Source organism: Cenococcum geophilum, assembly GCF_001692895.1.
Source record: "Cenococcum geophilum 1.58 unplaced genomic scaffold K441scaffold_65, whole genome shotgun sequence".
NCBI classification, from domain to species: Eukaryota; Fungi; Ascomycota; class Dothideomycetes; order Gloniales; family Gloniaceae; genus Cenococcum; species Cenococcum geophilum.
In genome coordinates this window covers 351,085-378,135 of record NW_027137623.1, presented here as the reverse complement: position 1 = coordinate 378,135, position 27,051 = coordinate 351,085, and the positions used below count along the sequence as shown (strand labels likewise).

Here is a 27,051-nt window from a genome sequence, read left to right as displayed (position 1 = left end):
ATATTAAGCTGCCTAGAAAGGATTTATGTATATAGAACTATAGCGCTATAGCCTAGAGGCTGCATGCGTAGTATTGTACGTAGTATAATACAACGGACCTAAAAAAAAAAATATAAAAAAAAAGCTAATAATCCAGCTATAAAAAAAGATCGCTATAACCTTAGATAACCTATTAACCTATAAAAGACTCGCAGCTTATTACCTATTATTAGACTTAGAACTAAAGCAGATTAACGCCTACCCTAATTAGCAGAAGCAACTCTATAATAATTGGAACTCGCTAGCTATATCTATAGGAGCTAGAGCAGAAAGATAAGTTATAACTACTCTTATACTAAAGGCGGTTATAACTATATACTAGTAAGCCTCGCCTAATTAGTTACGTACTACGCTATTAACTAGTATTTACCGTAATACTCTAATTAACCCTACCTTAGCTATGTACTACAACTATAATAAATAGGGTTACTTTACCTTATTTTGCCTGGAGTTAAAGGATATAGGCGATATTAAGGAAATAAAGGAAGAAGAAACGTCTGATAAGTTAGGAAAAAAAGAACCCTAGGGAAAGACTTTCCCCTAGGGTACCCTATTGATCTTAAAGAGATTAATCTTAGTTAGTTAATAGGTAGAAAGCATTTTATAGTTTTATATATAGTATCTCGGAATAGATATAAAGTTAATATAACTACCCTTATTAACACTAAAGTAAATAGCTTCGCCTTTATAAATACTACCTATATAAATAATATTGCCAAGTTTCTAAATACAGAAGCTATCCGACTAGAGAAGCCTATTTAGGTAAAAGGCTATAACGGCTAAGCTAGTTAGCCTATTACCTACGTTTTAAAGTTATATATCGCTCTTAACGGACAACGCTAATATAGTATCCCTTTTTACATCCTAGACCTAGGGTCCTATAATATAATCCTTAGATAAAAATGGATGTCCTATTTTAATATTTAGCTAAACGTATAATAAAGACGGTTTATCTAGCCGGAGGATAGACTAAGGTTGCCCTCCTTTATTAGGGAGATCTAAACTAACTATAAGATACTAGCCGTAAGGGTTAATCCTACCTACTAGTAGAATATCTGGGCCCGTAACCTAGCCTTTACCTAAAAAAACGCCCGCCACTAAGCTAGAAAGAACTCCGTACTAATAAAGATACTCTCCTAAAGCGCTATATTTAAAAAAGACTCTATATATAAAAGCGGGATAGATAGTAATATAGATAATATCTAAATCGTATAGATCTAACTGGTATAGAAAAGAACATATTAATAGGATATAAGAGATAACCTCTAAAAGATATAATAGGAGCTAAAAGGAGTAATAATAACGCTAGTACCCTAAAAGTCCCTAAAGTTATATACGCCCCTATTATTAGGTAACCCCCCTACTATAGATATTACTATAATTAGCGCTATAGCGTTCTACTTTAATATATACCAAAAGGATAATAAGGTCTTTATAATAAGCCTATATAAGATTAACCAAATTATTAATAATAAAGAGGAAAGGCTAGCTAAGGAAACTAATAAGGAACTAGTTAAACGCCTCCTTTCTACTATTTATATAAATTATAAGGATATATTCTTAAAGGCGGCCTTAAATAAGTTACCCCCCTACCAGATATATAATTATAAGATTTAATTAAAAGCCAATAACTTGCTAAGCTATAGCCCCCTTTACTATTAATTAATAGATAAGCTAAAAGTAATAAAGTAGTACTTAATTAATAACCTAGATAAAGGGTTTATCGAGCTAAATTAAGCCCCTTTTACTTCCCCTATTTTATTTATAAAAAAGCTTAATAAAGGCCTTTATTTTTATATTAACTATTAAAAACTAAACGCTATTACCTAAAAGAACCGGTATCCTATTCCTTTAATTAATAAAACCCTTATATATTTAAGCTAGGTAAAGATCTTTACTAAACTTAATATCCGCTAAGCTTTCTACTAAATTAAGATAGACCCTATATCTAAAGATTTAACAACGTTTTGTACCTATTATAATTCCTATAAATATAAAGTTCTTCTATTTAAACTAATAAACGGACCGGCTATATACTAAAGGTATATAAATAACATTCTTTTTAATTACCTTAATAAATTCTGTATAGTATACCTAGACAACATTTTTATATACTTAGATAACAAACTTAAGTATTAAGTTTATATTAAGAAGGTCCTAAAGAGACTATAAAACGCGGGCTTATAAGTTAATATTAAGAAATATAAGTTTAGGGTAAAATATATAAAATATCTTAGGTTTATTATAACTATAAAAGGAATTAAGGTTAACCCTAAAAAGGTAAAGGTAATCTATAACTAGAAGCCCCCTTATATAGTAAAAGAAATCTAATCTTTCCTTAGCTTTTGTAACTTTTACTATTAGTTTATCTATAACTATGGAATTATAGTAAAACCTCTTATATAACTAACTAAAAAGGATACGCCTTTTATCTTTAATAATAGCTATATAAAAGCCTTAAAGAGATAAAGGATTGGCTTATCTCTTCCCTAATTTTTTATTACTATAACCTAGACCTTAAATTAATACTAGAAATGGATGCCTCTAATAGAGTTATAGCGGGAATCCTATTATAGTTATATCTAGATAGTAAATAGTACCCTATAGCTTTTTTCTTAAAGATAATAGACCTAGCTAAGTATAACTATAAAGTACACAATAAAAAAATGCTAGCTATTATTTAATTACTTTCCTAATAGTGCGCAGAGCTTAAAGGTATAAACTCCTAGATTAAGATATATATAGATTATAAAGCCTTAGAGTACTTTATAACTATAAAGCAGCTTACTAGATAATAAGCCTAGTAGGCTAAAATACTCTCCTAATTCTTCTTTATAATTATATATTATTCTAGTAAATAAAACTCTAAGGTTAATACCTTAACCTAAAGAAAATAAGATATAGGACCCTAGGATAAGCTAAAGACCTAATATTAGACGCGTGCCCTCCTCTATCTAGAATAGCTTAACCTATAGATCCTTAAAGAGCTAGACTCTTAGTAAAACGAGCTAGTACTAATAAAGGAGTCCTTAAATAAGCTAATAGGGCTAATTAACCGCCTCCTAACTATAAACCGTACGGCTAACGCCCTAAGGGCCCTCTATAAATAAGCCGTAAAAGGAAACCCCAATTTTAAAATAGAGGAAGGATTACTCCTATACTAGGAGCGGCTTATAGTCCCTAACGTTAATAATCTATAGACTAAACTAATCTACAAAGCTTATTATTAAGTCTCTATAGTATATCCTAGCAAAAACAAGACCTATAAAATTATTAACTACCGCTACTACTAGCTAAGAATGGTTATAGATATTAATTAATATATACAGAACTGCAAAAACTGCTAGAGAGCTATAATCCTATAGGATAAGACCCTAGGACTACTTAAGCCACTCCTAATACTAAAGCGCCCTTAGTAATATATCTCTATAGACTTTTATAAACTACCTAGGGACCGTAACGGATATAATATAGTTATAGTTATAGTTAACCGCTTTAGTAAACGCCTATTCTTAATTCCCTATTATAAAAATATTAATACTAAAGAGGCAGCCTAGCTATATATCTATTACGTCTACTAAATCTATAAACTACTAGATACTATTATATCTAATTATAGGCTATAGTTTATATTAGCCTTTTAGAATAAGTTTACCTAAATTTTAAGTATTAAGCTAAAGCTTTTTATAGCTTATTACCCCAGACAGACGGCCAGATAGAGATTATAAATTAGTACCTGGACTAAAGGCTTAGGCCCTTTATTAACTATTTCTAGAATAACTAGTCTAAACTACTACCCTTAATAAACTACGCGTAAGCAACCCTACCCTATAACTCTATAGGGTTTGCCCCAATTTAGCTAGAAATAGAATACTTACCCTATATAAGCTTTAACTAAAAAAGGCTAAAAGAACCCCAAACTATATAAGAGAAGCTATCCTATACTAAGGCCTAATAGTACGCTAAATAATTAGAGGAAGCTTAGATAGTAGCCCGTAAGAACCTAGAAAAAGCTTAAAGGTTAATAGAATAGCAGGCAAATAAACACTATTAAGAGCCTAATTTTACCCCTAGTAATATAGTCTAAGTTATAATAAGGAATTAGAAGACTAAACGACCTAGCTATAAGCTAGACTACTAGATAGTAGGACTATATAAGGTTCTTAAGAAGATAGGTAACTTATATAAGATAAAGCTCCTAGATTCAATTAGGGTTTACCCTATTTTCTTACTAGATAAGTTATAGAAAGCTATAAATAACCTATTACCTAGATAAAAGAATAAGCCTCCCCTATTAGTTTAAGTAAACGGTAATAACAAATAGGAGGTTAATAAAATACTAGCCTATAAGATAGTACGGGGAATACTAAAATACTATATCTAATAGAAGGGCTATAATCCTAACCTAACCTAGTACCTTATATGGAACTTTATAGGCTGCTCCTAGAAGCTTAAAGAATTCTATAACTAATACCCTAATACGCCTAGACCCCTAAAGTACCTAAACAAATAGATGGAATGCTAGTATAATAAAGATAATAAGTTACTAGAAGAATATAGGGATAAAAACGCCCTAAAGCCCTAATACAGCTATCTGCCAAATTCTGCCATATACTGCCGTTCTCTACTAGTACCGTAAAATTTCAGATATCCAGGAACTTTAACCGCCGGTTAAAGTTATCTAATTAGTTAGATCCGTACTAAGACTTTTAGCGGCTACTATTTTTAACTTAGTGCTTCCACTTAGCCTACAATCGCCCTTTATACTTAGTCTGGACGTACTTATATCCCCTTTATCTCCTTATTTTATTTTATAATCCTATATTTATACGCCTAGTACTACCCTATTTCTAACTAAGCCTAAGGGCAGGCTTTCTTTTAAAGAGGGGGGTAATATAACGGCGCTATCGCACATTACCTGCTAAATTCTGCTATATTCTACTAACCTATAATTAGCCCGCCCAAAGCTAGCGCCTTAGCGGCTCACCCTATATATTTGTTTACATCGGTCCTAGCAACCCCTTTTCCTTCTCTTTAGCTTAGTATCTTTGTAATACAGCATTCTACAAGCTTTGGTTCAAAGGTATTTATACGAGCCGTGATATTAAGTTTCTTAGTTTTTATATTAACCTTTTATTCTTATAACCGAATACTATATTTGTCTTTTATTAAAGTAATAACTCGTTCTTTATATATATACTTAAGGAATCTTTATCCTAAACTTATTTATATATCTTTAAACTAAGCCTCTACTCTTAACTATTAGTTATTGTCCGTTATAGGTCCTTAAGCTATTCTTATCTTATTTTAAAAATCTTAAACTTACCTTATCCTATCTTAGGAATCTTAATTATCTCTTATTTTGTCTTAAAAATCTTAAGCCTATAGCCTTTTACCTTTATTAAGTGGCGTAGTAGCTATTGCAAATAATTATTTACTAAGTTTACTCTAAAATATTTTACTTCTTCTATTTTATAAAGTAATAGATATTATATCTAATAGAGTATTAATCCCTATTACTAATTCAGTTTCCGTTTCTAATTTAACTTTTACCTTATTTATTACGTCCTTAAGGTTTATATACTTTTAGTAAGCCATTTTTATTACCTTATTGCCGCTACTAATAGTCCAATCGTCTTAATCCTTAAATACTACCGCGTAATAGAATTAGTACGTAAGAATCTTCTCCGCTAACTACTTATTTACTATACCGTTTTTATCCTTATCTAATTTAAAGAGTTAGTCTACTTCTTTATCTAATTCTTTTATACCTTAGAGTTCTCTTAACTTAGGTTTTTATGGCTAATAGCTTATACTATACTTAGCGTCCTTATAAATTTAGTATACGTTGTTATAATAATATATAAAACTGTTAATTAAATACTCCTTAGTTTCTTATAGTACGTTATTATCCCTCTATACGTATACGTCTTTTACTAGCCTAGTTCCCTTTACCGTATAGTAACTTTAACTATTTTTACAGTCTTTAGTAAAATAACTCTATTTTCCGCAATTTATATAAGCTCCTTCTCTATACTACTTTTCTTGCTATAGAGTCCGCCTAAACGTCTTCTACTACTAAAATTCTTAGTTTAGCCTTTACTCCTTAAACCTTTAATTACTTAATCCTTATCCTCTAGGTTTCTATAGTTTCTTTTATATTTTATAGTTTTCTTTAGTACCGCTTAGGTCTATTAGTTCTATACTATACTATATTTTTTAGCTCTACTTTAGTTATTGTGTACTCTACGCCTTATATAACTATAGGACTCTATCTTACCCTTTTTTAGCTTATTCCCTTTAGTAGATCCTATTATTAATCTTAATTACCTAATTAACCAGTTCCCTAAGGGTGTCTATATCTTTTATTAAGATAATTAAGTCCTAAAATTTTACCTTAAGTCCCTATTTATACTATACTATAAGCGCCCTATTATTCTACTTAACTTATATTACTAGCGTCTAGAACTATATTATATATTTAATTATTAAAGTCCATTATATAAGGTTCTAAAGTTTCCTTTTTACTATTATTATTACCTTTAGATCTTTAAATATCTATATAAGTCTTTCTATAAATCCATTCTAGCTTATAAACATAAACTATACTTTTTAGTTAGTAGTTATAATTCCGTTTACTTATATCTCTATAAGGTAAGATTTAAACTATTTAAGTACCCTTCCTAATAAGAATAATCCTATATACGCTACTTAATCTATAAGTGTTGCTAGCTTTATTCCTTCTTATATAACCTTAAATCGCATCTATATAAGGAACCCTTTAAGCTTTAACTTCTCTCCTAAGAATCTCTTAATTAATAGTAACTTAACCTTTACTACGCCTATCCCGTTAATCCTATTTTTAAGTATTCTAGTATTCTTTATTAGTTGGTTAACTATCTCTTATAGTTGCCCTATTATTATAGGTTACTATAAGTTAGTGTTTATTATACTAGTATCGTTACCTAACCTTAAAGTGGTTACTACTATTAACGGCGTAGTAGCTGCTTTTAGTAGTATATTATTTAACTTCTTTTAATATAACTATGGTAGTAAATGTGTTATAATATCTTATAGGAGTACTATAATAGATATATAATTAGGCCGGGTATATAGGTATAGAATAATTAACAATATAATAATAACTAGTAAAGTGGTTACTTAATAGATTAACTCTAATTATATTCTAAGATTTACTATAAAGAAGAGAACTATCTATAGTAGAGATTACGGTCCTTAAAATACATAATCCTACTCCTATAAAATATACTAAGTACGCCGGTACGTTAGTACGTTAGTATATCGCGTTCCTACGTTCCTATATTCCTACGTTCCGAACTAATAACGTGACATATTATGTAACTTGGCTACCCCTTATCCTATAGTTTAATTGGTCCAATTGCCTTAACTAACCCATTTATGTCTCTTCTAAGTAGTGCTACTACTGCTAATATAAGGTCCGTAACAAGTAAGCCATTTAAAGAAGAATTTAAGTAGCTTAACTAGATAGGGCTAGAATTATAAGGCTAATTAACCATTAAATATAGATATAGAGGGTAATGTAGAGGGTATATAGGAAGCTAAGGTTAAGATTAAGACTTAAGCTCTTTAACTAGCCAAGCTTTAATAAGACTGTTAATGGTTTTGTCCTTCTCCTTTAGCTACTCTATCTTATTACTTTTATAGCCTTTCTCCTTCTAGTTTATTAGCTAAATAATAATATTCTATAAAGGCTAATCTATAGTAGACTCTCCCTTTAATAGTTTACGGTTTTAATGTGTTAGATTTTCTAAGCTAATAGGATAATAATAGAGGACGTAATCTGGTAAAGTTAACGATTAACTATTACGCCAATACGTCGTAGGATAATTACTATAGTGCTTATTTAAATAAGACCACCGGTTAGCTATTCTAGGGACGTAATTACTAGCGTCCTTCTTAGTAGCAAGTAGCTTGGGTAAGTTATTAAGTTAAGCTTATATAACGGTCCTTCTTCCTCCTAATCTGTTACCTACTCGCTGACTTAATATAGGTATAGGTGTCGCTAGAATTGCCTTCTTTTTGTCACAGTACGTGCGGACTGTCAAGGTACGATGTACGAGGTGACTGTATAACATTGACAAACGATATCGTGTAAGGATCTATGTAGGAGGTGAGGTGGTATACATACACGTCGCTCAGGGGTCAGGTCCGTGCTCATGCATACGCGTAGCCATAACAACGCGTCAGGTCAGTGCCGTGACAGTACATCCCTCCCCAACAAGGCGAGCTCCTGTGAGCCAAGTGACGGCAGTAAAAACATAGAGGAAAAAAAAATAGACTATATATCCTCATCCTTCTAGTCCTTAAAGGTTCTCGTCCTTCCAGTCCTTAAAGGTTCTCGTCCTTACAGTCCTCAGACCCTCCTACCTATATCCCTACTACATCGCTCTCCGCTAGTGCTCGTCTCGAGCACTAAATAAAGCCGAAGGCAAAGGGGAAAATAGGGGAGACGAAAAAAAAATGTAACCGCGGGGCGTATTGCGGATATTGACTCTCGAAAGGCTCGGGGGTACGGAGATCGAGGTTATTGCGTAGACTCGAAAGGCTCGGAGTGCAGAGATCGAGGTTAAAACGTAGATTCTTGTCGCGGTAAACTTGTAGTATCTATGCGGATTCGAAGACGGAGACGGAGATGGAGACGAGATCGTAACCCATAGTCTTACACTATAATCAAGACACAAGGACATAGCCCGCAGGGTGTCTCCCTGCAGCCGGCTTTAGAAACTCGGACGTAAAGCAGAAGCATGGCTAGATACGGAGACTCGGAGACTGAGAAGAGGGAACCATAGCCCGCAGGGTGTCTCCCCTGCTGCCGGCCTAGGAAACTCAGAGACTAAGAAGAGAAAACTATAGGCCCGCAGGGTATCTCCCTACTGCCAGCTTAGAACTCAAAGAGGAGACGGAGAGGTCGCTCAAGAATTCGGATAGATTTGACAGAGATTTTACTGGGTCGCATTGTCGTACGGGGGTAAGAATCCCGCCCGGGGTAGGGTAGCTTTGGGAAACGTGGCTTTGGAAACGAGGCCCTACCAGGGGGCGTATGAGATGACACGACATACTGTCACAGTACGTGCGGACTGTCAAGGTACGATGTACGAGGTGACTGTATAACATTGACAAACGATGTCGTGTGAGGATCTATGTAGGAGGTGAGGTGGTATATATACACGTCGCTCAGGGGTCAGGTCCGTGCTCATGCATACGCGTAGCCATAACAACGCGTCAGGTCAGTGCCGTGACACTTTTCCTTAATTAAACTTAATATAAAATTAAGCCTTAAGGATTTTAATGGCTAGCATAAATGCTATTCTTTTATAATCTTAACCGCCTGCTAGAGGTCCTTATAGTTATTAATCTACTATTAACAGAAGTTATAAGCTTGCGCGTTCTTATATAAGGCAATCGCCTTAAGCTACTAGACTCTAAATTTCCGCGGTAAAAGATCCCTTAAGAGCTTTTCCTTCTAAGCCTTAATTGTAATTAGGTAGAGTATATTCTAGTTTAATATTGCTAATTAAGACTTAGGTAAAACCTCCTTTTTATTAAATGCTTTCTACACGCTTATAAAACGTACTACCGCTAGTAGCTTTGGCTGCTCCTCTGCATTATCGTCCTCTACTTCCTTCTCTTCCTTATTATTATTGTTATGGGATACCCCCGTGACACCTTATACACGTCCACCTGTTTCTACCAACTTAGCAACTAAAGACTAACTATGAGACGGCAATTTGCGGCAATCTAACGGCAATCTGCTATATTCTGCCATATTCTGCTAAGTTTTACTAAATCCTACCAAGTTCTGCTAGGACTACCACCTAAATCCTATTCTGCTCCGTGTATATATTAACTAAGCAACCAAGCTAATAATATATACCCTTTCTTCCCGTTTCCCTACCTTTTCTCCTTATATAACGTCTTAACCCTATTATATAGTTTATATACATAGCTTAATAATATCTACTTTGTTATATATTATTACTACTTATACTTACTCCGTAATACTATATTGCGTTAATTACTTATACTACTACCCGAAATGGAAAACGCACCTAAAGCCCCTATAACGGCCGCTAATATTATATCTATCCTCTAAGAACAAATAGTAAGTATATAGAAGTCCTTTATAGAGGCCCTTAAATAATAATAAGTTACCCTAACTTAACAATAAGCCGAACAAGAAGTACGGTATTAGAAAATAATAGAAGCCCTCTAAGAAGAAGTCCGTACCCTTAAGATGCCTACGCCAGAACCCTAAGACCGAATACTATCTCCGGAGTTAAATACGCGAAACGCGAGTCCTAGCTATTTATCCTAAACCGACTACTACACCGTAACGATCCGAGCGGTTACCCGACCCCTTAGTATTTATTAGTAAACAACAAGAGCTCTAATTATTCTTAAGCCAGCTAAAAAATAAGCTAACTAGTAACGCCGACCGTTACCTAACTAAAGCTAACTAACTCTGTTACGCCTTAAGTTAACTAAAAGAAAAGGCAGCTAACCTTATTAAACCTCTTTAGCCAACCTTAGTATAAAGCCTAGTTATACTTCTTAAAGCCTTATACGGTAACCTAAACCGCCAAGCTACTACCTAGAGAAAGATAAACTATATAGCTTAAGGAACAAAAAGTTTCCTAGTATACTTCTCCAAATTTAACCGTTATATAAGGGAAATAGGCTAGAACAACTCCGCACTAATTAACAGCCTTATTAAATCTCTAAGCCCCAAACTGAAAACCTCCCTAATAGGCGTAGACCTACTAGGAGCCCTTAACGCCTGCGTAAATATTATTAACAAACGGTATAATAATATACTACGCCTAATACTAAAATACGCCCCTTAATATAATACAATAGCCCCGTAAATGTCTACTAAGTTATCTTAGCCTAAGCACCCTAACGCTATGGATATTAACACTAGAACCCCAGAGTACGCCCCACTAGGGTCCCCTAAATAAGAAAGACGCATTAAGCTAGGCCTCTGCTTTAAATGCGGAAGGAAGGATTATATCTTAAAACACTACCTCGTCCCCCTACCTACGCACCAAAACAATTTACGAACGGCTAATACTAATAGCCGTTTACCGCATTAATCTTCCAGTTACCATCCCCAATCTTTATCTAGTTCTAGCCCCATATTTAGTAAGCACTATTCTTAAGGACAAAGCTCCAACTAACGCTTTATAAGAACCCCGCCCTAATTACCTCTAAAAGAAAGGTCTTGGAGCTAAGTTGCTCTCCGGGACGGCTCTGCCTTAGGATCTCGTTAAACGCATTTAACGTCATAAACTCCGACTCTTAGGACCATAGCATAACCATTAACTGCCGTCTTTAGTAGAATAGTTAATAGGCTAACGCTTAAATCCTAATTAATACAGGAGCTAGCGGCATAGGATTTATTAACAAGATCTTTATATAAAATAATGGTTTTACCCTAACCCCCCTTAACCGGCATATTAATGTATTTGGATTTAACGGTAAACGCACTATCTTAGGCCGTATTACCTACGTGGCAGCCCTAAGACTCCGATACCTAAACTATAAAGAACTAATTAAGCTTTTCATTACCACCTTAGGTTACCTAGTAATCCTTAAACAACCTTAGATAAAGCTATATAAGGTAACTATTGACTAGGATAACCTTAAGCTTCTATTTACCGCCTCCTGTTATAAGTAGAAGTGCCTTATAACTCGCTGCCTTGACCCTAAACTAAAACCTAGGAAATCCACTAAGATCCACCAGCCTAAGATTTCCACTAATATCTACCCTATACCCAAGAAATCCACCAGATTCCACTAACCTAAGAATTCTACCAAATTCCACTAATATAATATTTCCACCGATATCTACTAAAGATCTAGAAATCCTACTAAAACCTATAAACTAACCCCAACTACTGCACTACCCCAAACTAAGTAGAAGCTTAAGCTTAGTATATGGGAGTACCAGAAGAACTAGTACCCTATAATAAAAAGAATACTTAAAGAACCCAAACTTAAATCTGATATCAACTCTATACTTAATACTAAACCTAAACCTAAATAAGAAACTATATAAGAGACTATAGACGATTTAAGAAAGCTTAACACCCTAAATATCCGCATAATTAGAGCTACTCCGCTAGCTTAGCTTGCTAAGAAGCCTAAACATACAATTTTCGCTATTACGATAGCTAATATTAAGAAAGTCTTAGCACTAAAGAAGCACACCGACCCTATTATAAAGGTACTAGCAGAGTACTATTACCGCTTAGACGTATTCTTATAAAAGGAAGCTAATAAGCTACTAGAATACCAACTATACGACTATAAGATTGTACTTAAAGAAGGAAAGCAGCTTGGATTTAGACCCCTATACGGAATATCCTAAAATAAACTCTAAGTGCTATAAAAGTATCTAAATAAGAACCTAAGTAAAGGATTTATTAGAGTAAGCTCTTTACCTATAGCCGTACCAGTAATCTTCGTTAAGAAACCTAGCGGCGGTCTGCGCTTCTGCGTAAATTACTAAGCCCTTAACGCCGTTACTATTAAGAACCGATATCCAATCCCGTTAATATAAGAGACGCTAAACCGACTAAGTAAGGCTCGCTACTATACAAAGCTTAATATCATCTCTATATTTAACCGCCTCTATATAGCAAAGGGAGATAAATAGCTTACCGTATTTCGTACTTGGTATAGATTATTTAAATACTTAATAACACTATTTGGCCTCGTAAATGCTCCAAGCTCGTTTTAATATTACGTAAATAATACCCTGCGCCCCTACCTAGATATCTTCTATACTGCTTATATCGATAATATCTTAATATATAGTAATAACCTAACCGAATATTAGAAATACGTTAACCTTATCCTATAAGCCCTATATGAAGCTAGTCTATAATTAGATATAGATAAATGCGAGTTTTATAAGACGGAAGTTCTATACCTTAGGCTTCTTATTTCTATAAACGGCATATAAATAGACCTAAAGAAAATTAAAGCAATTATAAACTAGTAAGAACCCGAGAACGTTAAGGATATAAGAGCCTTTATAGGATTTGCCAATTTTTACTAATGGTTTATTAATAACTTCTCCGCCCTAGTTTTACCCCTTATAGCTCTAACCTAAAAGAATAAAGCCTTTATCTTTAATAAGGAATGTAAGAAGGCCTTTACTTATTTAAAGGTTATATTTACTACCGCGCCTATACTCTAATACTTTAACTTAAACCGAATAAGTATTATAGAAGCTGACTTATCTAACTACGTCACTAGAGGCATCCTGTCTTAATATAATGAAGAGGGAGTATTATACCCCATAGTATACTACTTAAAACGACTAAGCCTAGCTAAATATAACTACGAGATCTATAATAAGGAACTGCTGGCTATTATTAGATACTTTAAGCAATAGCGACCTAAACTAGAAGGCGCTGGATTTTTAATTAAGGTCCTTAGCGATTATAAGAACCTATAGTACTTTATAACTACGAAACAGCTAAGCCACTATTAGGCCTACTGGTTAGAATACCTGTCTCGTTTCCAATTCTTAATTATATACTACCTAGGTGTTTAAGGCTAGAAGCCTAATGCCCTAACCCAACGCTCGTAAGACGCGCCAGCACTAAAAGAGGCACGTTCTTACCGAAATTAGACCCTACTTCGCCCTAAACTATTTAACCCTCCTACTAAAGATCTTATAGTATAAGTCCTTGAAATAACTAATTAATCGATTAAATAGATTATAACTAATAAATACCTAAATAACGAGTTTATCTAAGAGACGCTTAAGCTAATTTAAGATGGCGTTAGACGCTTTAAGAAGATCTCTCTAAGTAAATGTAAAGCTCGCGGAAACTGCTTATATTACTAGAACCGTCTAGTTATCCCTAATTACGATAAACTTAAGCTTAAGCTCCTTAAATACGTATATAACCTACCGGTAGCCGGCCACCTAGGCCGAGAAAAAACCCTAGAGCTACTTTAACGGGAGTACTACTAGCTAAATATATATAATATAACACGAAGGTACGTCTCTAGCTGTTATATCTGCTAACGAGCTAAAGCTTCGCATAAGATATATAATGGCCTTTTAAAGCTACTACCTATTCCGGACTAAAGATAGAAGGACGTCTTAATTAACTTTATTATTAACCTCCCTATAAGTAAGGGCTGCATAAATATTATAGTAGTTATAGACTAACTATCTAAGATAAGACACTTAATCGCCTGCCCCGATATATTAATACCTACTATTACCTAACTGTTTCTAGACTATATATAGAAACTCCACGGACTCCCTAAAACGATTATCTCCAATAGAGGTAGCTAGTTTATCTCTATATTTTGGAAAGAACTAACTACCTAACTCCATATTAAAGCACTGTTGTTTACAGCATACTATCTAGAAATGGATGGTTAAACAAAACGTATAAACGCTATAATGGAACAGTACATTTGGATATACACGTCGTACTTATAAGATAACTGGATTAACTAGCTTGTATTCACTAAGTTTACCGCAAATAATTCTATTTCGGAAACTATAAAGGTCTCCCCGTTCCTGGCTAACTACGGCTAGCATCTACAAATAGGTTTTAAACCCTTTAGTAATATTCCTTGCCCTACTTATTACGCCTTATAAATTACAGAAGTAAATAAATTTATAAAGAAGATGGAGGAACTATAATAGTTCCTTATTAACGAAATAATATAGGCTTAATCTATCTATAAAGCCGCAGCAAATAAGAAATAAACCCTAGCACTAGCCTACTAAATTAATAACTTTGTCTGGCTAGATATAAGAAATCTAAATATAAAACGACCTGCTAAGAAGCTTAATTAAAAGAACGCTGGCCCTTATAAGGTCGAGAAGGTTGTTTCCTCCCATGCCTACTAACTAAAGCTCCCTAATATGGTTAAAATCCACCCTATATTCCATACGTTAGTCCTCTACCCCACTACTCCCGCATTAGACGCCCTGCCCAGATAGATATAAGACCCTCCCCTACTAGTTAAAGTAGATAGTAAGAATAAGTACTTTGTTAAAAGAATTAATAACATTAAGTATAATAAACGGAAACGTTAATATATATATCTTACGAAATAGAGAGGCTTTACTAAGCCCTTATAGGAACCTATTAACTCTATAGGACTTATATAAGCCGCAGAAGACTTTTACAAACTCCATCCAGAACTACTATAGCCCTATCTCGCAGAAGCTCGAGTTTAAAGGGGGGGTACTGTCACGGGACACCCCCGTGACACCTTATACACGTCCACCTGTTTCCACTAACTTAGCAACTAAAGACTAACCACAAGACAGTAATTTGCGGTAATCTGACGGCAATCTGCCATATTCTGCTATATTCCGCTAAGTTCCACTAAATCCTACCAAGTTCTGCCAGGACTACCACCTGAATCCTATTCTGCTCTGTGCACGTATTAACCAAGCAACTAAGCTAACGATATATACCCTTTCTTCCCGTTTCCCTGCCTTCTCTCCTTACGCAACGTCTTGACCCTATCACACAGTTCATGTACATAGCTTAATAATATCTACTTCGTTATATATTATCACCACTTGTGCTCACTCTGTGACAATCATCTTCTATATCTATATCTATTGGGGGCTAAGTAAACGCTGGCGGTAATGGCGTGAATGGTAATACTTTAGGGCGTAAAGGTGGGGAAATAGGTGTAGGCTGAGGCGCTACCCTAGGTCTTGCTTTCTTAGCTGCCGGTATAGAGGGTGTCGATATTAAATAGGAACGCTTCTTTAATGGTTTAGGACGCGTTAGTGCGCGCGTTAGGGGCTTAGCTGGCCTATTACGTTTATTAAGAGCCATAGAAAACACCACAGAAGGTCCTATATAATTATCCTAATTAGGCTAGACTTAAGCTTTATTTTAAGCTACTTACGGCTGTTTGCTAATGGTTGCTAGGTCTTTAAATAGCTAGCATTGCACCTTATACAAATTTTGGTGGGGTGCGATGCCGGCTTGTTCGCGAATTTAAGCGGGTTGACTGTAGATACTCAGATTCCCATACGGAGGGGCACCACCGCCCGGCAGAAATCGCGCGACGCGTCTTCCAGCCAACTAACAATGACGATCCCATCCCCCACTTCAGAGCATTAATTACAACTGCACCTTTTAGGCATGCCATCATGGCAGATGATGAAGCATCGTTGCGGGAAGAAGTAAGTCCTGCTGCCTTTCCATATACATTACACCTCGCCGAACTAAACCTCATCTCCAGCGTCTCAAATCAGCCCTATGGTATAGCATAGGCCAGTTCATCGACGAAGAGTGCTTGCGTCAAAATTTAAATGCTACGCCTCAATTCATCGGCGCGCTGACAGAGATGGTATGGACGCAAATAGGTACAACAGACACTCCCCTCAGACAATACTGTCTCCTTCTTTCGGAGACCTAGCACTACTACGGAACAAGAAGAAGTTCTTGCTAATCGCCGGGCATGTCTACAGCAAATACATCCCGCGACCTAGAAACCTTCGCCAAGCACGCCTCTCGCAGTACTGTGAATACGTCAGATGTAATGCTACTTGCCCGGAGAAATGAGGGCCTGGAGACTGTGCTGAGAGGGTTTGTGGAAGAAATGAGAGCGAAAGACGGGAGGAAGAACACTACTGTAGTAAAAGGGAAAGGCAGGCGGTAATATTTTGAAAGAGAGGGTGTGAGAGAGAAATGGTCTGGGATTACGGGTTGGGTATGGAAGAGGATGGCGTTCGATCCAGAGCGTTACGATTACGGTCATGATATGAGGTTTCTTTAGACTCAAATTTGAAGACCAGTAATCTGGCATATAAAATAGTCATTTGCCTTGAAGCTGGTTGTGCTGCAATTAAAGCAAAATCAAGGCAGCCTGGAGATCGCAAATCAAATAAAATAATTTTCATTAATAAGTATTAAGAGTGTATCACATCTTTGGCCTCGTATCATAAAATCTCATTAGGAACCGCAGGCTCTGATAGGCCCAAATAGCGATAACCCTCACCTCTTTTTATGCAATCATCAGTATCAAACCGTATTCTGGTCTGTTTCATGGTATAACGCGTGCAACATTTCAAGATAAAGAAACATATTTTTATCTACCGACACATGTCTACTCCATCCACGCCAATCTAATAATTAGTAGCTGGAGTGTGATGAAGTTGAGTATTGTCATATCCGTAAGGGTTCACAGCTCCCCCGGTAGGAGCAGTATGATATCCGCTGTGAAGTGGCTTGTTAGGGTTTTCGTATGTTGCACTGTTGGGCGCAACAGTAGAGCCAGTGTAACCGGTCTCATGGGATGGGCGAGAATGATGCTTGTCGGCCATGAGTCCGCCTGCGGTGGCACCGCCAACGGCACCAAGTTCAGCATCGCGAACACCTCGGTTCTTTCGGTGGCGCTGCCAGAATTTACGGTTGCCGCTGCCAAAGGTGTAGTTGTTAGACGGACCAGGGCCGTAGCGCTTCTCTTTCTGGTGGTGACGACCTAAGAATAGCTGTACAAGAGCAGAAATGAGGAAGAGAATTCTACAGATCAGTTAGTGTCGGTGATGATGGAATGTATGGTTTCGGTAGCACTCACGCTCCGATGATCGAGACAGCAAAAGCAGCTTTATTCAATCTGCAGGCCGTACCGAGAGAAACCGAGAAAGTAGTATTCCGGTTGCGACCGGTCCCATCTCCATTCTTCGCGCTTGATTGGCCGTTTCCGAGGGGGGTGTGAACATTATTTCCGCTACAGCTGCGCGCTCCATCGCGGGCAAGGACAGCGATAGCGATGAATGCACCGCAAAAAAGGATATCGAGGACAATTGCAAGAAATGCAAAAAAGGTCTTGCCTCCGAGGAAGCATGTCAAGAGGACAGCGAAAATGAGATACAGGACGGCAGCACCAGACATTCCCTCAACGGCTTTCTCCCATGTCGGAATGCCAATATTGCGATGAGCGAGGACTGATAGAAAGTACGAGTAGATGGCCAGGATAATGGCAGCACAGCCAAATTCGATTGCGTAGAGGAAAGTTTGAAGAAGTTTTAATATAGCCCCGCTGATGGCCATGTTGAAGAATTGCGCTGGGGATCTAGGGGTGTAGGAATGATAAGGAAAGGAAAGGAGGAGAAATGGGGGGTTGTATCTCGCACAATATCCAGATAGACTTTTAGGGTGGTTTAAATGCCAGGTGGATTATACGTGTTGCGCGTGATATGACGCACAGCCTTTGCGACGGGTGGAGCAGCAAGGAACGTAACGGTCAGGGATATGGGGGCTAGAGCAAGGTTGGTGCGTCCGTGTGGCTGCGCTAAACGTCATCCTGAGCACATCTTCACGCAAAATCGACACAAAGGGAACCATGACACGAGTCTCGATCAACCCAGCAGTGCCGATTCCTTCCCTTGAATGAGGCTCTCCAGATCCTTGATCTTGATCAAAGGAAGATATCACAGCCACACTAATCGCCCAGCCTGGCCAACAGTGAGGCTTTACCCTGCTCTTTCCAGCATGTGCAATCATCGAACCGCGGAAGCACACACCAGCCGTTCGATACACAGGAGTAACACCTGAATCTGCAATGAAGATCTCTCTTAGAGCGAAAATCTCCGTGCGATAGAGAAAGTCACAAGCGTATGGAGTCGTCACCTCACGGCACAAATAATATCAGTGAAGGCCCCCCAGTTTCCGTATGTCTTTGTGTAGGCAAAATCTAGTCAAAGTACTCTAGTGATTTATCACATATTCCTTCGGGAGCCAAGCACGTTTCTTGCATATCTTCATAGTTTCATTGAGAATTAAGAGAGAAAATAAGTAAATCCCTGGAAGTTCCCCTCAGTACTTCCAAAAGTTTGTAGAAAACCAACTGAAGAGTTAAAACAGCCCTTCGTTGTGTATAAAAAGCAACCGCTAATCATGTATCATCAAATGTGTTTCACTCTTACAATAATACACAAAAACCTCATCACGGTTCGTAGAGCACACCAACCTCTGCTATCGCCCACCACCAACTTCGACAAGCACCTTTACTTGATTGTCTTTGTCGTTAATCAAAGTCTTGAAACCCTTCTCTTCCACCTCGTTTAAGTGAATCTTCTTCGTGATCATGTTATGTGGTGTCATCTTTCCCGAAGATATCGCATCAATTACCTCCTGGAAATCTCCTTTGACATACGTCGCAACTCCGGTGTACCTCCTTTCCTTGAAGACCAGATCATTCGGATGAATTGAGCATGGTTTCTCCCAAATCGCAACATTAACAATAGTGCCACGAGCTCGGACTGCGTGTACCGCCTGATCTAGGCCCGCTTGAACACCTGCGCAGTCGAATACAACGTGTACGCCTTGCTTTTCACACAATTCGCGACATTTAGCAACAATGTCGTCCTTGGCTGGATCGAGGACGTGGTGCGCCCCAAATTGCTTAGCGTACTCCCTACGGCGGGGAGATACCTCTGAAACGATAATCTTGCCTGCACCACGGGCCTTGAGGGCCTGGATTACCGAAAGACCGATGGGACCGCCTCCAAGAATCAAGACTGCATCGCCAGCCTTATACGGGCTTACGTTGACTGCATGCCAACCTACTGCGAGCGGTTCAACGAGTGCTATAATCGTCAGAGTTAGCATCGTCGTTTCAGAGTAAGCCCAACAACACACCTCCAACTTCCAAAGATACATTATCAGGCAGATGATAGAGCGTCGATGTAGGAACCACAACATGCTCCGACAACCCACCTCCCCACCCTACGGCCTGTTAGCTTTCCAAAGGATATTAATCTGCCCAGTCTCAGCAAAATACTAACCGCTCAAGCCAACGAAGCCATTGCTGTAGCAGCAGTTTATGAGGCCCTCCAAGCACGCGCCACAAGTACCATCGTAGATTATAGGCTGTACAACTACTCGATCGCCAGGCTTGTAGTCATACACTCCCTCTCCAGCCTCCTCTATCACACCACTGAATTCATGCCCGAATGTAAGAGGAACTTGTTCGCCAGTAATTGGGTGGGGCGTCGTAGGGCAGAGATTCGGCCCACCGAGATATTCGTGAAGATCTAGAATTCTGGTCACTTCAAATATCTAGAAGAAGCCGTCGTTTGACTTACCAGTACCGCAAATACCTACCCAAGATGGCTTGAGCTGAGCCGGGTCAGCCAATACTTCAATGACCAGATAACATGTTTGATGCTATACCTTCACTTGACCCTTCCCAGGCTTGGGGATAGCAATATCTTCATATCTCAGATCTTTCTGACCATGGAACCGCACTGCTTTCATGGTATCACTCGTCGTAGGCGGAGCCTTGTACTGTTCTTGGGGGGCCATTATCGCAATACAAGAAGGAACAAATATTCATCAATATCAAAAGTAGCTTTACACTGCATAACACGAATTTGGAGCGAGAACCAAGCTACCACATGGAAAGGACCTCAAGTAGTATAAACCGAACCGAGGAACCGACCATATCCAATTCGCGGCATCCGTAAAACCAGCCTTCGCCGCGTTTTGCGATCAAAGAATCAGCAATAGAATACCGCTGGGCGACGGGAGGGTCCAGAGCAGGCATTCTACCCCGGAATGCCCGATATGGCAATGCGAGGTTGGTCTCCCCGCAGAACCTATCTTTCCGAGATTTGGGCGATGGCGGGGTCGTCAGTTGACCGGATGATTCTAACCGGGGTTACTTTTGTTGAGGAATTTACCGTATCAATAGCAGGGAGAACAAAAATCTCGAGATAGTGTTACGATGTGTATTTGGCGAATGTTTAAACTTTCTTGGAAACTTCAGCGGTTGGTGAGCTGAGGACCGAGACTTTCTCCGGCCGCTCGGGGAAAGGTCTACCGACCTCTCAACTGGTTTTCTCACGCTGAGAAAATAATCGCTCTCTCGGCGAGGTCTCGAGCGAAGTTCAGTGGCTTTGCGGTGGGCTGAAAACCCAAGATTTGAAGTCCAAAGTCATTAAGGAAGGTGCTGCAGGCCAAGAGAAATTCGAATGGTTAGGACGGGTTAGGCTTGGGACAGAAAAACATGAGGCAGATGATTGGTGGAACTTCGTTGGCGTGGAATGGCTCCAAAGACGTCATGGGCGAGCTGCTGATCACCCAAACCCTGGATCAAAAGCAATGACAGCTGCGGGACAGTTTCTGGTGCAGAACTGCAGCTTGCAGATCTTCCCCCGGCTCCTGCACGACTCATCCTGATCTAATCGATGCGTCATCATTGGCGGGCTGCAGAAAAATCTCCGTCAGAAATGGTGAGAGCCCAATCGGTCAAAATGGGCGCCGAGTAGCGGAGCCGTCCCCAATTCTTCTTCGGACCATAACTTCACTGGCGGGAATAATGCGATGGACCGACAATAAATAATTTATCAGAGACCATGTCGCCCCTCGAATCACGCCCTGTCTTCTCGCACCCGGTGTTCTCGGGCCCAAAGACTTCCTGCAGCCTAATTCCCCCAGGACCAGCCTGCCTGCCTGCCAGCCTACCAGATTCACTATGCCTTATCCCGAGACTGCTGAAGCTTTCGTAGTCACAGATATCAAGAAGTGGAGTGATTTCAAGAAACAAGAAGTACGTCTCACAGAATTCGGCTTTCACGTGCTCGGATAGCTAAAGTCGCGTGCTTTCCAGGTCAAACTCAAGCCCTTTGAGCCTCACGACATTGACATTGCCATTGACGCTTGTGGCGTGTGCGCATCCGATGTTCACACCATCAACGGCGGTTGGGGTGAAAATATCCCACTTCCGCTTTGCGTAGGCCATGAAGTCATCGGACGCGCCATTCGAGTCGGTGACAAGGTCACTGCGATCAAGGTTGGGGATCGTGTGGGCGTGGGAGCTCAAATCAGCGCTGATCTGAACTGCGCCAACTGCAAAGCGGACCAAGAGAACTACTGCCCAAACGGCGTCGACACCTATGGCTCACCATACCCGGATGGCACGATTTCGCAAGGTGGTTACTCAAGCCACTTAAGAGCGCATGAATATTTCACTTTTAAAATCCCGGACAATTTAGATACGAGTCTAGCGGCGCCGATGCTATGTGCGGGCTTAACGACGTATAGTCCGCTTGTGAGGTCAGGAGCTGGGCCAGGAAAGAAAATAGCGATAGTGGGATTGTGAGATATTACTGATACAGTTCTACATGTGAATTCCTTCTCTAACGTATAATAGGGGCGGTCTCGGCCATTTCGGTGTCCTCTGGGCCAAAGCCCTCGGCGCTGAGGTGTACGTTATTTCCCACTCACCAAGCAAGAAAGAGGATGCTCTTTCGTTAGGCGCCGAAGACTTTATCAACACGAGGGAAAAGGACTGGGCTAAGCCGTGGAAATTTACCTTCGACTTGATCCTCAATTGTGCGGACGCCACCGACAAATTCAATCTAGCCGAGTACTTCTCCACGCTCAAGGTCAATGGCACATTCCACATGGTTGGGTTCCCAGATAATCCATTGCCGAAGCTCATGGCACAGGACTTTGCGCCAAACGGATGCTTCCTTGGGGCTAGCCATATTGGAAATAGACCAGAGATGCTGGCTATGTTAGAGTTGGCAAGTAAGCAGAACATTAAGAGCTGGGTCGAAACAATTGATATTAGCGAGCAAGGCTGTAAGGAGGCAGTGGAGAGGGTTTACAAGAACGACAACGTGAGATTCAGGTTTACGCTTGTTAACTTTGATAAGGCATTTAGACAGAGGGGTTGAGTGAATTAAGCGGCATGAGCGATTTGAGTGGCCTGAGTGAGTTGAGCGGCGTGAACGGTGTTGGCGAGATGAGTTGTGAGTGGAAACGTAGAGTTAGGACGCACGGAGAGCTGTTTGGCCCACCATGACTAGGCCCGCATTGGTGCATGGTCTAGGCTGTCTTCTGGTGAATATTGGCAGTGAAGCTACATAAAATTTAGTGTTCTCTTCTCTTATTCCATCTAGCAACTCCCTTCAGTCTACTTTAGCCATCGTTTCTTACTGCTCACAACACGTCTTCTACGGTGCAATGACTTCGGCTTCTATTCTGAAGCGCAAGCGCTCTACATTCTTGTGGGTTTCTCTTTCCATACCTCATTAATTATTATCGCTAGTCGTTGCCGGTGATCTCTCTGAGACCATCGTCACTCTTAAAATCGGACCCGACAAAAAACCCTACAATATTCACAGGGAGTTGTTATATCAACATTCGCCATACTTTAAGGCAGCATTCAAAGGACAGTTCAAGGAGGCTGAAGACCGTAACATAGATCTAGTAGATACAAGCACAGAGACCTTTGAACTCGTCATGTAATGGCTCTACACTCAAGTCTTTGATCCCGCCTCGGTCGACAAAAATATCACCGAATACTCAATCGATGATGAGACTGGTGATGAATACGAGATGTCTAACGCACCCGTTCCTCCATCTCTTTCTGGATCTCACGTGCACGTTTTACGCCAAACCGATGGTTGAACATTTCGCGGATATCCTCAAAAGTCATGCCCTTGACTTCTGGATAGTAGGAGTAAACCGCAACCCAGCCGAGAATGCAAATAGCAGCGTAGAAACCGGAAGCGCCAGAAGGCGCCGTGTTTTCCATCTGCGTCAAGAAAGTGGAAGCGACGATGATGTTTGAGCCCTAGCAGGTCATTGTAAGCATCATAATTCCCATCGCGCGGACTTCCATGGAGAAGAATTCGGAGCTAAGCCAGGCGGTGTTGCCCATACCCGAGTAGAAGCAACGTAGCACACCACGCTGACGGGAACAACGATGGCGGGGCCGCCGACTTTGGCGCCTTGAGCGAGAGAGAGGACGTGGTTGATCGGGATCCAGTGGAATGCAACGGCTGCAACAATGAGGAAGAGACTCGTGAATTGCATGGCGCAGAGCAGGATGCGGCGGCGGCAGATACGGTCAACAAGCATAAGGTTGACCTAGGTGAAGAAGAAGTTCGTGCCTGCAATGATAGTACCTAGATAATATTAGTCTTTGGGCTAGTCTTGCGTGGGATTCAGGTACACTCACCAACTGCCACAGGATTGGAGAAGCCAACAAGAGCGAACAGGATAGAGGAATAGTACATCAAAGAATTAAAGCCTCCAAGCTGGCTGACAGCCATGAGGCCACAAGCAGCAACGAGAGCACGGAAGTTCACTGGAGCCGCATAAAGCTGCTTTAGGACCCACCATTCGCTCTTTCCGGCGGTTATGTCCTTCGATTTCTGAACGCGGATAGTGATATGCTGGATTTTCTGGTCGACTTGAAGACCAGTGCCGTTAGGAAAGACGCGGCGAATGACTTTTCTAGGCAGAACGGAAGTAAGCAGCAAAGGATGATTGCTGGGACAGGACCTCCTCCAACCGTGTGACGCTAGCCGCCTATATCATCCATTAGCACAAGTTCATTCGTTAGGTACAAAAGCGCACCGCCTACCACGGACATGAGTAAATGCAGCACCAACACCATAAGAAACCAATTGTCCACCGGTGATGGGCATGTTGTCCAGGCCAATCATACGACCACGGTATTTGGCGGGGGAAACCTTTGCAATGTACATAGGGACAATCATATGATATCATTGTTTCTCAAGGTATCTCAAATGCGAGTCTAGACTCAGCAGTCTAGCTCACGGCCAGATTAACCAATGCATTGACACTGCCCTAAAGGCGACGGACAGAGGCCGTCTTGTTCGAGATGTGTGAAGAGCAGGATAGAATGCATTCGCGGTTACAACATTCGCTTTCGGCATGGCTCCAATCCAAGGTAAGGGATTCCAATGCATCCTTTTTTTCGCAGTTCCATAATTTCATGGCCAATTCTGGTGGGTATCCCGAACGCTGTTGGGCAAACTACCCACAGATGCCTGTTGTGGTTCCCAGTCAACAGGAATGCCATGAGACTCGAAGAATCGATTGCGGAGTATCAGAATCGCCAGCCTCGGCCCGCAGAGCCACTTTGGCCGACCTAGATATGCCATAGATTCCTATCAATCAACATTAAGCGGTAATGTTCTTACTAACGCGAGTTACAGTGTCGTAAACCTCAAAGGCTCAGGTCTCGGCAAGTGTGAATACGATTTTGCAAGAAACCAACCCTAGTGGCGGGCCTCCCACAATCTCAGCTTCGCCGATGAAACTCAGGAACTAGCCAGCATCTATGGTAGAGATTCTGATCCTGAGAGTGCGCCCACACCCGTAGAATGGGGTGGCAGCACTCGATCTGCCCCTGAGTCTCTCGGTAACAATACCTCCAACTTCTCGTACCGCCCCACTTCGAACCGACTCCACCGGCGCCCTCAATATTGTTGAGAACCGACCTTCTGGTGGCGTAAGAAGGCTAGGTACCCAGCCTCAATATTGTATTATATAGCTACCAGCCCTCCAAGATTGGAGGGACAATTATACAACCAATGTATCTACTTTCAACAAATATCAGAGATACTCCCTCTCCAACCAAAAGACGCAAGCTAGACTTACCGTTTTCGTTTAACGATGTGTTTCATGGCTCTCCGGAGCAAAGTCAAGGACCTCTCACTCATTCACCAGCCGCAACCCACTTCAGTCAGCAACGAGACTCGGTTTCCACCACTTCCGGCTACGAGTCCTTCCGAGATAATTTACTGAATGGCACCGAGAGCTTTGAAACACTATAACCCACTAACTTACTAACGAGCGACTTTGCGACAGGCTACTCTACCGTGTCTGACACGTTCGCCAGGATTTACCTTGAGACGCCGGTATGGCCATAGCAAGACCGGCATGAGGCCAAGTTGATGCGCCACTTCATTGAGAACCTAGCGGCCTCAAGTATGCCCGACATTGTTGAATGCAATTTTTGCTGCTTCTGCAAGGCATCTTAGCCGAGTCGGTGGTTTTGATCCCTATGTAGCAGATCGATATCGTCGGGAATGTTTAAACCATCTTATTCCGATGCTTAGCGATAATGAGGCTATTACAGATGAGAATCTCTTAGCTGCTACCGTCATCCCGTGATTCCTAGAAGAGGTCGAAGGTATGTTTCCCCGAATTTCCCAAGGTTTCGTTGGCCTCATTTCTCCATATTGATGGAGTGTGGGCTATATTTACAGTATCACCAAGAAAAGCCACTGACCCCGCTGCTTTGGTTGCATGTTGTATTGTTCAAGGTCATTGACCGTGCAGGACAGCACACCATTTAGCAGCTCACAATTCTCCTTAAATTAGTTCCTGTTTCCGGCACTGATACCCAAAACCACCTCCTCGGCACCCACGTGTTCATCAGTGCACAAGATCGCTCGACAGTCACGGGCGGCCTCCGCCAGGCGGCATTCTGGGTTGGTCTCCGCCAGGAGATTTACATGGCGTTTGTGAACCAATGCTCGATACTACTGGCTCTGGAACACTGCAATATTGACCGTTCCTTTGATCCTACAGATGACTGCACTTGGGCGAACCGAATCCTTGTACTATGTACAGATGTTCTCCGTTATTGCTTCGGAGATGGGAACACAGCGCATCTACCTACAGTCAGTTGCTCAAGTATTCCACGGATTGGATGGCTTACAAGCCTCCTTCATTCTCTCCAATATTCTATCGGGAACGGAAAAGATATATGTTCCCAATTAAGAGGACTGAGTAAAATGGCCTTAGAAGCAGCTCAAACTTGCTATGATGTAAAAGAAGTAGATCGGTGGGGGGCAAATAATATGGTGAAGATGGAGTGATACGGAAAGGCTGAACGAAATTGTCCTTCTATATACTTCAAAACACCATGGATGAAGAAGCAAAAGACTGAGGTGTTACATGTCCCTCCATCCACCATAAAAGATCCGGCATTTACAGCATGATCAAAGAGCAATGACATTGCCTACCCGCAACCCCAGGCCTTCAATGACCTGAGGAAACGCAATTCCATGCAAAATTGGTGTATGTCCCCAAGCCTGGAGGCGTCTGGAGACTACAGCCAGCCTTGTCAGAGCCGATCTGAGTCTCGAAATGCAGGTCGCTGATAATTGCCTTGTTGAGTCAGTTA

At 40.2% G+C, this 27,051-nt stretch overlaps 8 protein-coding genes across 8 annotated transcripts; 4 read left to right on the top strand and 4 right to left on the bottom strand.

Annotated features, from left to right (window-relative positions):
• Positions 1–8,315: 8,315 nt before the first annotated feature.
• On the bottom strand, positions 8,316–8,887 carry K441DRAFT_306114 (uncharacterized protein). The gene has a single exon (XM_067641072.1). The coding sequence runs from the start codon at positions 8,766–8,768 to the stop codon at positions 8,475–8,477; it is 294 nt and encodes a 97-aa protein (XP_067498160.1). The 5' UTR covers positions 8,769–8,887; the 3' UTR covers positions 8,316–8,474.
• Positions 8,888–16,326: 7,439 nt separating this feature from the next.
• Positions 16,327–16,749, top strand: K441DRAFT_587642 (uncharacterized protein; the record flags this gene model as incomplete). The annotated part of the gene is made up of 2 exons (XM_067644681.1): positions 16,327–16,483; positions 16,559–16,749. Coding segments are annotated over 2 exons (348 nt in total), but the record flags the coding sequence as incomplete, so codon positions are not given.
• Positions 16,750–17,215: 466 nt separating this feature from the next.
• Positions 17,216–18,143, bottom strand: K441DRAFT_587369 (uncharacterized protein; the record flags this gene model as incomplete). The annotated part of the gene is made up of 2 exons (XM_067644672.1): positions 17,216–17,612; positions 17,668–18,143. The coding sequence occupies 2 exons, from the start codon at positions 18,141–18,143 to the stop codon at positions 17,216–17,218; spliced, it is 873 nt and encodes a 290-aa protein (XP_067498158.1).
• A 924-nt stretch (positions 18,144–19,067) lies between these two features.
• On the bottom strand, positions 19,068–20,351 carry K441DRAFT_587624 (sorbitol dehydrogenase; the record flags this gene model as incomplete). The annotated part of the gene is made up of 5 exons (XM_067644679.1): positions 19,068–19,681; positions 19,734–19,820; positions 19,880–20,128; positions 20,180–20,213; positions 20,268–20,351. The coding sequence occupies 5 exons, from the start codon at positions 20,349–20,351 to the stop codon at positions 19,068–19,070; spliced, it is 1,068 nt and encodes a 355-aa protein (XP_067498157.1).
• A 1,219-nt stretch (positions 20,352–21,570) lies between these two features.
• On the top strand, positions 21,571–22,777 carry K441DRAFT_587794 (NADP-dependent alcohol dehydrogenase C; the record flags this gene model as incomplete). The annotated part of the gene is made up of 3 exons (XM_067644686.1): positions 21,571–21,645; positions 21,706–22,193; positions 22,249–22,777. 3 exons carry the CDS (start codon positions 21,571–21,573, stop codon positions 22,775–22,777), a joined length of 1,092 nt encoding a protein of 363 aa, XP_067498156.1.
• Positions 22,778–23,177: 400 nt separating this feature from the next.
• Positions 23,178–23,351, top strand: K441DRAFT_587589 (uncharacterized protein; the record flags this gene model as incomplete). The annotated part of the gene is made up of 1 exon (XM_067644678.1): positions 23,178–23,351. A coding segment is annotated over one exon (174 nt), but the record flags the coding sequence as incomplete, so codon positions are not given.
• Positions 23,352–23,445: 94 nt separating this feature from the next.
• Positions 23,446–24,610, bottom strand: K441DRAFT_690471 (uncharacterized protein; the record flags this gene model as incomplete). Its single annotated transcript, XM_067652383.1, has 4 exons — positions 23,446–23,679; positions 23,769–23,975; positions 24,071–24,344; positions 24,468–24,610. 4 exons carry the CDS (start codon positions 24,608–24,610, stop codon positions 23,446–23,448), a joined length of 858 nt encoding a protein of 285 aa, XP_067498154.1.
• Positions 24,611–26,139: 1,529 nt separating this feature from the next.
• On the top strand, positions 26,140–26,805 carry K441DRAFT_305891 (uncharacterized protein). Its single transcript, XM_067641071.1, has one exon. It carries the CDS (start codon positions 26,378–26,380, stop codon positions 26,741–26,743), a length of 366 nt encoding a protein of 121 aa, XP_067498153.1. The 5' UTR covers positions 26,140–26,377; the 3' UTR covers positions 26,744–26,805.
• The last annotated feature ends 246 nt before the right edge of the window (positions 26,806–27,051 follow it).

Bases quoted from the DNA above. Each gene is read 5' to 3' on its own strand.
- K441DRAFT_306114 (XM_067641072.1), bottom strand. From the start codon at position 8,768: ATGTCCTTGTGTCTTGATTATAGTGTAAGACTATGGGTTACGATCTCG.
- K441DRAFT_305891 (XM_067641071.1), top strand. From the start codon at position 26,378: ATGGCGTTTGTGAACCAATGCTCGATACTACTGGCTCTGGAACACTGC.